This window comes from Dermacentor andersoni, chromosome 11 (assembly GCF_023375885.2).
Source record: "Dermacentor andersoni chromosome 11, qqDerAnde1_hic_scaffold, whole genome shotgun sequence".
Classification (NCBI taxonomy): Eukaryota; Metazoa; Arthropoda; class Arachnida; order Ixodida; family Ixodidae; genus Dermacentor; species Dermacentor andersoni.
The window spans coordinates 86052974-86063823 of record NC_092824.1 but is presented as its reverse complement, the minus strand read 5'-3'; the positions used below and the strand labels follow the sequence as shown (position 1 = coordinate 86063823).

General features: G+C 47.8%; 1 protein-coding gene across 1 annotated transcript in view; it reads left to right on the top strand.

Moving 5' to 3' along the window:
• Positions 1–918: 918 nt before the first annotated feature.
• LOC126517999 (apolipophorins-like) overlaps positions 919–10850 on the top strand; it is a 76627-nt gene continuing 66695 nt past the window's right edge. Inside the window, exon 1 of the mRNA XM_050167839.3 lies at positions 919–1021. Within this exon, the coding sequence (XP_050023796.1) occupies positions 967–1021 (55 nt within the window). The 5' untranslated portion in view covers positions 919–966. The remainder of the gene's footprint in view (positions 1022–10850) is intronic.

The window sequence follows — 10850 nt, the reverse complement described above, 5'->3', positions numbered from 1 at the left end:
TCGAAACTTTTAGGCAGCAGCGTACTGCTCGTTTTCTTGCACCCGTACTACTCTGTGACGAGACCGCATTTCTATAGCTCACTATCTATTCTTGAGCTTTGTTTCTTCATCTCGTCCGAATACGTAGCCCGCACGTTTCCTGAAATTCGCTTCTCGAGCGACGCCTTTTCTGAAACCAGAAAGACGGAAGACATGGTAGCGCTTGTTATTTGGAAACTCGAAGCAACCTTGGCTCTGTTCAAGTATCAACGAGATAAGGGACATGCGACAAGCACCCTAGAAACGTTTATACACGTTGTTTCACTTTGTAAAGGGATTCACACATGTACAGGAACGCGAATTCCTGCGAAGATTTGGTGTCAGGCGCTCCTCCAGCTACCGCCCAGCTTATTACGTAACAACTAAAGACAAGGACCGAGCGTTGAGAGCACCGGAGACGATAACAGTCAGAGTCAAGCCGCGTGCAAACTTTGGGTTACTGAACTCTCTGGAGTTCCTGCACTGTGTTGGGGTTGGTGAAGGCCCGGGCGCGGGCCTTTCGGCTGCACTATCGCGTCGTCTTGAGGAAGCGGCAAGAAGAGGGCACGGTTCCGTCGACGCCACTGACCAACGAGGAGGGGACGTCCCGCGGCCACGTGATCGGCCCAACTGGCCAATGGCGGCCTTCGCGCGCACCTAGACCGTCTGCCTCGGCGCGTTTTAAAAGCCGCCGGCTCGACGACTGCAGCGGCCGTGATTGAATCGAGAGCATCCTTGTTTGGACATGCCCGAGTAAGCCGCGTTGCGCAAGCCAGCAGCAGCTCCGTCGACGACGCCGACCCGAGCGCCGTCTTCGCGCCTAGCGGCCGCACGAGTCGACGCCGCACCCCCACCTCCTCTCGGAGAGGGCCCTGCGGAGTGCGATAGCGGCAAGGGATAAGTGGCTGCGGGTCGAGTGCTTGGGGCTCAGTGGACCTTTGAAGCACCATGCTGATCAGGCTCCTCGCACTGTCCTGCTGGGCAGTGGCTACCTGCTACGCAGGTGAGTACCCAGACGCTTCGGCGACAATTCTTGTTCTCGAAGCTTAACGGATATCGTGAGGCCTGGACGACCGGGAAAGCGGTCATTAAGCAGTTAAGTATACTTAGGGAATATTTGCGGCTCTTCTCGTGGTCAAGATTCCAGGTAGATTCTTGATCAGTTCCTGTGGCTCGGAAGACTAGTGACAAGGCTAATTAGTTCTGTAGAATGGCAAAACGCCGCCCCGGAAAGGCGTTGGTTGGTCCTGGATTCGATTCCCGCGCCAGGATGAATTACTTTTCTTTTTCAATTGCGAAGCTTTCTTTTTGAGAAACTCCCTTTATAGCTTCGTGCCGCTCTCGAACGGATGATTTTCTTTTTCCAAGAAGACACTTGGTAGTGTTGTCTGAATTGCAGCAGAATTGATCTGAGACCTTGGTGAACGAAAATTTCTGACTCGAGTCATGGACAACAAAAGACGAGTACAACGAGTTCAGCGTAGATTTTCGTTAATTTCTGTGGTCCACGTTCGGAGAGTGTTTTTACTCTGGAAGCGAGGAAGGTCGTCGGAGGGTGTCTGGTCGAGCATTTGCTCCGATGTCACAAAACGGTTCAAAGCGGTGCACTCTTTCCATAGTTTCTTTTTTGACTTTGCAATTGAACGAGTTCATCCTCTCTTTTGCAAGAAATTTAGCTTGATCCGAAGGCGCAGATGGTGGCCTGACATTCACAGTTCTTTGTTGAGTCGTATCTAGCAATCAGAGAAGACTTCAGCCAACTGTCTGGCGTACAGCTATATGAATGTGGCGAGCGCTTTAGCATTTCTTATGCAGAAAGCGCCAAAATGCAAACGAGATAACTGATTTTCTGTGACGGGAAGCTATATACCCTCCCACTAGAAAGAAAATATGTTATAACGTTTCCCTGTTTCAAGCTGCCTCAAGCTGCCTGCCAACTGTCAATGCATTTGGGAAAACTATTGAATCATTGTCCCTTTTGCTCGTGGTCTCCTGGTTAACAGGTTACTGTGGCACCACGGAATAGGGTAAGCGGTCGAGAAGAGTTGCTTGCAACTTCGTACAGAGTAAAAAATTATAAATATTTTAGAATTACAAGGGCACAGCAGTACTGATAACACCGAATAGAGGCCACAAAGTCTGCACCAAGTCTACTGTTTCGAGTTTCAACTACTTATTTTATCAAAACTTGTGATGGCATGGCTGAGCGCTCCTGTGACTTAAATGCCCTTCTTAAAGCTCCACGCTCGTTCCGTTCTTTTGATTCACCACTTTAGGTTGAATAGTTCTGAAGCACGCCTGTTTGTGATGGGCAATATCAAGGATTAACGAAAAACTCAGGTATTTTACCGTGTTATCTTCGTGTTCGCACTTCGCAATAAGTTATCTATTTGCTCAATTTAGTATCGATCGTGTTAGCGCACGGAAAACGCTGTCAACGGCTTTGTGAGCCTGATATAATGGTCGAAGAAAAAGAAAAAAAATCATTCCTCATGTTCAAGACGAACTTCGATCCGCTCGTTCACTAGCAGGCTAGCTGGTACGCGTAGCGAATAAAATTGGATAAGCTGAATCGCAATTCAATTTTATATGGGCATCAGAGCTCGCACTCTTCACAAGCAAGTACATAATGTAGAACAGGTGTGAAAAGGTCAGCAGCTATTCGTAACACATTTTCCCAGATAAGCCCACTTCACACTTGAAGCTGTGCAGCTTACAAGCATGCTTTTAGATGCCACTACGCGAGGACACTGTTCTGACTTAACTCGAAGTGTTGTCTTCGCAAGACAGAAGCGCCTTTGGGTTTTCTTATCTTTATACATCACTTCACATTCTCTAACTATTTTCGAGGTTGTCTGTAGAAGATGTTAGTACTCCAAAAAGCAACGTCAACTTCTTGCGCCGGCAAGAACATAGACATAAATAAAAAAAAAACATTATTCAAAAGTCCGACACAAATTACACGGCGCATGCTTGCCTGCAAAGTGTGCCTACAAAGCGTACCTGTTATGACGTCTAAAAACAGTCCCGTCGCGATACTAGACGATTTCACCTAAGCAGCACCTTTCAAGCTGCTGAACAAACACTCCATAAAGAAGAAGAAAAAGAAGCCTTCGCAGATCCGTACAAATCCGAGTAGATTATGAATTGGAAACATCGTAGTTGTGTATGAGAGTTCTCACATGTTTGGGAAGTCATAGGTGTCTGTTTTGGCACTGCCGGATATCCACATAAGAATTTGCAAATGCTTCACTGCATTGTGGTGCAATTCATCCGCTATATCCGAGCTTTGTAATTTTGTACTCTGCTATACGCGATGCATATTCCTGTATGCTGTGCCGGCTCTACTGCGCTGGCTTCGCCCTGCACAATGGGCATGTACAGTCAACCTGAAAATTTTACGGAGCACGAGATCTGAGAAAAAGCTGAATATCTGCGCTGCCTCACAGCGTAGCCTAGTATTCGCATTTACACCCTCTGCTAATATATGTGAACAACATTGTGATGTTCGGTTTTACTGACTACTGTTACAGGCCGCTCAGAAATTGAACGCTTTCTGAGACTCCATGGTCCGTAAACTTTTGTGGTTGACTGTACCTTTTCTGTATACCGACCACGTCGCCACACGTTGCTGCCGCATGCAAACCATTGTGTAGCTCCCCTATACAGCTCCCTTATAAAATGAGGAGTCAAAGTGACAGCAGACTCCGTTCGGAAGAGGAAAGAGTGAAACAGTCGGTAGACTCCTTTGTACAGTAATATGGCCCTGGAGTGGAATCTGCAGCTAGCGTCAGCCAATCAGGAACGTGATCGTTCAGTGAACATGAACCAATACGCCGCGCGTTCCTCTGCGTCGTAGAGCATCTTGTGCTTAGTATTCAGCACAGTATCGAGCGTAGCCCAGTGTTTCCACAGCTACTGAGTTTTTCAAATTCTGAGTGATTCAGGGATAAAGCTTCAGAATTTACAGATATTTGGCGTGTTCCAGAAAACCAATAGCGATGCAACTTTCTTCTGTAGATAACTACTAAAACGTGATCGACTTTTGCTGCGTACGAACAACGAACGATGTGTGCTTTTTTTTAGGGGGGGGGGGGGGGGGGGGCTTCAGCATAGTTTAAGGCACACTTTACGCTTCAAGGTTCAGGTACGAGCTTCCTCTGACAACCTGCCAAAGCTGGTTTGAAGGTTCCAACAAGGCGTCTTTTTTAAAAGTAGCGCTGTTCCAGATTCCCTGTGTTCCATGCGATTTTTCAAAGCACGCAGGTCATTGATTGTATCGTGTTACTGTTTCACAGACGACACATTGTGGAACTGACAATAAGCACTGCTTCGGCGAGAGCAAAAACTTCATTCTCCAGCCAAGTGTCCTGATTTCTACAGAATGTTCAAGCGAAAATCTATTGCTATTTTTTATGACCCGTAGCAACACTAGCGTAGCCTCAAAGCCTGGATCACGTCTCATTATTTCTGCACTGTAACAAAGGGACTCGCCGCAACACCTCTTGAGGGAGTAACACCACGTTCAACTCCATACTCGAAAGTTACTCTTAAAAGAAGTTTACACCCTTTGGGTCGTATCTTGTCCCTCAACAATAATTGTCATCTTTCCCACATTTCCTTTCTTTAACTCTGCGAGCCCGGTACTTCCAAGTCACGAACGGCTTGGGCGTTATCAGCGTGATATATCATTCTCGACAGGAAAGTAGCCAGCGCTGAGTTTTCAAATAAAGAAATGCAAGCAATGCACATGACGATTATTGTTGTGGGACAAGATAAGCTCCAAAGCGTGCAAACTTTTTTAAGAGTGTATATCACTCCCCATTAGAGAACGTTCAATCCGATTGGGCACAACGGGAGTGAACTAGCCCCGACGAGGAGCACGGGTACTCCCCAACTTTCCTACGGGTGTTCTCGTGGGATGAATGCTTACTCCAGGAGATAGTTCTAAAGATAGCACTCCCTTCGTTCACAAAGCGTGGTATTTCTGCCCCAGATCGTAGCTTTGAATGATTTGATTGATTGACTGACGAAATAGAACAGGTTTATCTTCATCGCAAGGATAAAAATGTAACATTCCAAAAACGGTGTTATAACGTCCCAAAGCAACCCAGCAGTTGTGAGGGACGCCGTGGTGGGCTCCGGGCGTATTTCTTGTTTTTACTTTATTTATTTTGCAAAAAAGGGGGAGGGGGCGGTTAATGGGCACAGAAAGATGGGCGCAAGAACATTCTGGTATCGTGCCCCCATCGGGATGCAGCCAGAGCGGCGGGGAATCGAACCCGAGACCTAGTGCACAGCACCATATAGGACTCCGCCCTTACTGAGAACGCCGTGCACTGTAGCGAGCTCATATTATAGTGAAATGGGCGGGGGGGGGGGGGGGGGCGTTAAGATACGGTATTCGTGACCTCATTTCCGAGTCGAGCACACACAGCATGCAAGTTCGGCCACTTTCAGGCGCTTTCCCTCTCCCAACTTGCACGCGTATACGGTTCACGCGCACGCGGCGTCTTCGTCCTGCCACTTGACTGTGAACTGTTGTCGTCTGTCGAGACGCGACGATTTGGCAACCGCTGCCAGAGAACGTCGCTGCATAGCGATGCCGCTCCTTTCGGGAGCGTGGTTCGGCCGGTGACCGTTTGATGGAGATAAGGGGTCTCGACGATTGTCGGGGGCGCGCGCGCCGCGTCCACTTGTCGTTTGCCGACGTTAGCGTCGCGCAGGGCGGCCTGTGTGAAGGAATCGGCACTTCGTTGACGGCGGTGGACAATGACGACAAGAGAGAAAAAAAAAAGGGGGGGGGGGGGGACGAGAACCTCTTCGATTGGATTTGTCGCGTGCCCTTATCAGCGGCGGCTCCCTTCTCGGCGGTGCGCCCGCGTTCGGAGACAGTGTTTGCGTCCTACCGCCGGCCTTCGTGCCTACTCGAGCAGATCGTCGTATGCAAATGATGGCGCTTCGTGTAGATATCTACGTCGGCGCGGGCAAGCGTGCGGCCCGTTAGGCGTCTGTTGCGAGCATCTCCGCACATTTCCACTCGTCAGCTAACGGGGATGTGTGTGAGAAACTTCAGTGCAAAAGACACTTTGATGCAAAGAACGCGTATGGAGCTGGTGCAGAGAGACACGTACGCGCTGCGCTCTGAACGCAGCTATAGCTTTTGTAAAGACGTACACTTTCACGTCTAAATGCGACCACCTCCCTTTACATTAACTCTACGAAACCCATACACCATTCCACATGCTCTCCTGGAGAATCTGCAAAAAATAAAAAGACCTTCCGCATGCGTGCCTACAACACCTTGTGTTCCCCGAAGGATCAGCTATAGCCCGCAAAGAAACTTCACGTCTCCTTATCGCATTCATAAGAGACTGGTATGATGGACACGTGGTGGAACGCCGCAGTGATATTATAAGAGATGCTCGGGCGCAGCAATTGCCGGCCTCGATCGCCAGACTAAAACCCGCCTGTTGCTACAACCCACCACCACCACATTCCACATGAAGAAAAACTGGAGCTTGTTCACTTTTATTTCTGGTCCCATAGCGCGCACATTCGTATATACATAAAAAAATAAACAGCAGAGACACATGTTTCCTTTAATGTCGGTAAACGTTAAAGAACCACGCTGGTACAAATTAATCCGCAACTATCCGCTAAACGGCATCAATGATATAGCATATGTATTGATTCGGCATATAAGTAAACTTAAATCAGTAGAGCAGCGGTATGAATGTTCCTGCGCAGTATATGGCGCGATGAATAACCGTGTATTAATCAGTATATGTGAGAGAGAGTACGGGGTGAGTGAAGAAGGAGGAAGCTAAGCCAGGAACTCCATTGAGAACAGATAGCAAGAAAACTATCTTTTGAAAATGTGCATTCCTATTACTGACATTGAAGAAATGGGCACTGTTGCGCCTAACTGCAGGAGAGTAAAAGAGACCAAAGAAAGGCACATATTCGTCAGTCCCGAGTCAGTGATTTCCCTAAGGAGTTCCATTGCGATGTACCTGGCCCTCTCATTCAGCTAAATGAGTGTTTGTAGCAATGCTCAAGTTTCGTCTTCACTTGAACTCTACTGTGCACCCTTCTCACTCTGTACCCCTGCCGACGGGCAAATTCGTCCTAAGCGTTATTTACGTTTCCTAGGCTAGGAGCGTGACTTTACGTGGAGTCGTCATGTTATAAGCAGCCTTGATGTTACACATAACCCTGATATTACAAACGGGCCGTGATGCCACAAGGAACTGTGATGTTACGTGGATGTAGCGATTACCGGGCTCGATCACCACTACTTAGCGCAGTCAAATGTCAGAGAGAGAGAAGCGCAGTTTTGGCGATTTCAACGCGTATGCGTTACACAGTGCAGCCTCCTGCCGGGAAAAAAAGAACGCCTAGAATCACAGCCATCTGTTCAGAGCTCGTGTGATTGCTTCGACACGGAAAAACCCGCATCTACATTTGCTTTGTCTCTCAGACTCGGCGCAGCGCTGGCGCGTAACGCGAACCGATTGTTACGAGCACGCAGTCGCGCAAGTCATTCTCCTGCGTCGTCGCAGCTTGTTAAAAGAGAACAGCCGCGCAACCGAGTTTGGAGCAACAGGCGAGCTCTGCAGGGCCAGCGACTCGCGTGTGATGTTAAGTTATGCCACGTGCTACGCGTTAAGCCTCGGCGCTGTTATAGAAACAGTCAGAGATGCTGCGGCGGGATTCCGTTCTAACTCGGAACTTCCTGTATTTGCCCGACGCCTGACCTTGAGAGCACGTTTGACAAGTCATGTTTATCATTCTTAAAAAAAGATACTCTAAAGCGAAAGATCAGATTTAGCTGCATTAGGAATGTAATCTTCTTTAATAATGGCAATAAAGAGCCGTTTATACCGTGACACAAGGTTTCATAAGCCAGAAAACACGTAAGCAAAAAAAAAAAAAAAAAAAAAAGGAAGGAAGGAAGGAACTGTGGCGACGCCACCTTGAAGTTGGCGCACTAGAACGCCGTGACGTTATGAATTTTTAATGGGTCTGCTCGGGACTAGATAATTGTTCTTTTTTATGAATAAAAAAGAATGAACCACGGATTGTATTCTAAAGGAGCCTAAGACTAAACTTGGCAAATTTCCGGAACGTTGACCGGCGCCACGGGAATAAGCGGGAATCCTTCGAAATCAGCGACGTCACACTGACGTGACGGCGCAGTGGTTTTGGCGCGAAGTTCAGGAAATGAAATTTTGCGACTTCATTTTGCTCTTCTCGTAATCAACGTGTTACAGTTAAGTAGAGTTTTGGAATAATACTTTTTTTTTATCAGAATGCACTCAATTAGTGCCTGCTTTTAATGTCTCCTTTAAAGCAGGGTTCGATACATCTCCCGACACGAACTGTCAGGAAATGAAGCGCCTGATAAATAAAACGAACGTCTCGTTTAGGCTTTGTCGACGAGCGAAGAGTTGCGAGAGAAATTGGGATGACGTGGTCCTGCTGTAAATGACGCGACGACGGTGGTTGATTATCGCCCGGCAATGGGTAATAAGGTGATGACAGCATTGAAATTTGGCATTGTTCGTTGTAGCGACGTTCTATGAATCATTTGCTGTTACGGCTTCCGCATTCGGGAGAGGAAGTAATTTTCTCTCGCAATTGGAACAGACGTCTAGAATATCAGGCTACTTGTACCGTTAGTGTCTCAAGAAAAAAAAAAGAAAGAAAAAAAAGAGGAACTGTTTAATAATGCATTTGGCGAAATGCCCCGTGGTCTTCGTGTCTGGAAGATTGCACTTCAGTTTGTCTCAAACGAAGAACAAAAGAATGACGGTGTATACTCGCTCGGTGGACGGACACCTTCACACTAAGTGTCATCGTAGTTGTAGTGGTAATGAAATTTCGTGCTACGAATTCCAATGTAATGTAATTAAAAAAGCAAAAGGAATACACGCACACACACCAGAATACGTACTGCATTTGCGATACTTGAAAGCCTTCCGGGTAACTTTATGCGCATTGTATGACAGACATATGTTTCCATGAAAGTCTATTAGAACGGCGGTAAATGAAGAAAAACAAAAACGAAAGAAGCCAGAAAGAAAGCAAACCGGTCACCATGAGTTAAGAAAAAGCTACTTTCCTTGCCGCTTGTGAGAGCTGATATGCCTATTAAAAAAAAAAAAACATGTCTCATAACCCCCGAATATAATAATCCCACATGAGACATACCGGATCCCATTTAAAAACTTGTATCTTTCCATATGCCGTATGGAAATATCGCATAAGAGAGTTGGGATATACGTAATTTTTCGACATGGACGTTTACGTCATAGGAATGTGGGCGGTGCCTGCGATCGCTGACCCCCGCCAAAAAAATATGTCAGGGTCTCCACGGCCGGATGTTATTGCCGGATTTCGCGACTCTCAGGACCGAAACGCACTCGTCTTACTGCGCGCTTTTTCGTCATTCTGTCTCGACGCGCTGTCGTCATCACGCTGAGCTGTCACGTCATCACGCCTCCCCCCCTCTTACTATTCGCTAGGAAGGTTATTTTATCACCATTATGTTCTTTTTTTTGTTTTTCATTTCGGAGAGTTGTTACATAGGTGGGTGATGTCGAGAGACGCACGCGAAACATGCCAGTCGATCGGAGTCTCTCAAATCGCAGCGCGCCTGCAGCACCGCTGACGCTCGTCGCGCAGAGAGGGCATTTGACTTTGAGATTGGCTCGCATCGTCGACGAAGACGACCTTGTCAGCGGGAGCGGCGCGAACGAGATATTGATACGCCGATCGCCGCCCTTGCCGGCCGTTAATAGACGTTCCCGCGCGCTTCAAGGCTGTGTGCGCCTCGCCCCCTCTCCCCCGGCGTGCTTCTCGTGTGGCCTTCTGGGAAAAACCGAAACCGCCTCAATGGGCGCACTCGGGTTGAACGGTCTCCACCCCCCCCCCCCACCCCCCGCCGTCGGTTCGACGGGATGGAGCACGTGGACTCGCTGGACGCCGCGGTAAACACGGCACGAACGGGCGGATATATGCGACGGCGATGTGCGCAGAGATGGGACGTTCGAGAAGAGAGGATAACGGGCAGCGATGTTGTTGTCAATTGCGGTCATACAAGCCGGGTCACGCCGTAGAGTGACCGTGGCCTGTCATCTCAATGAACGGTAACGGGTTGCCGCGGGAAAATCGGCAAATGGAACGACAGGCCCGTTCTGCGCGTACAGGAAAATAGAACTGCGCCGTTTCCTTTGAACTGCCCATTTTCTTTTTTCTTTTTTTCGGAGAGAGCTTCGTCCGTAACGACCTGCGAAACTACGCAATAACGGTAAGAGAGAGAGGGGGGAAAATAAAGTTTATTGATAGGATAGGTGACGAGGTCGGCCTGAGAAGCTTGTCTCTGGCCTGCTACTCTCCATATGGATAAAGGGTTAGGGACATACAGGGATAGGAAGTGCGAAAAGGGAGGCGACGATGCAATAATATATATTCGGTGGGTGCTAGTGGTGAGAACGGTGTACGGTGTACGCACCGTTTACAGTCCTAAGATATATATATATATATATCAAAACCTTTATTTAAAAGAAAAAAAGATGCAGAAAGCGACAGTCCTGAGCAGAAGTCCTAAGCGATGAAATGCAATGATGAAAAAATGCAGAAAGCGACAGTCCTAAGCGATGAAATGCAATGAAAAAATGCAGAAAACGACAGTCCTAAGCAGAAAGTCCTAAGAGATGAATGAGCAGGAAGTGAATGTGTTTCGCAATAGCCTGCAATCGTATTGCGCAGTATGTATTGTGCTACTTGCTTGCACAATGCCGAGAGGCGACGAATCTGATAAGGGA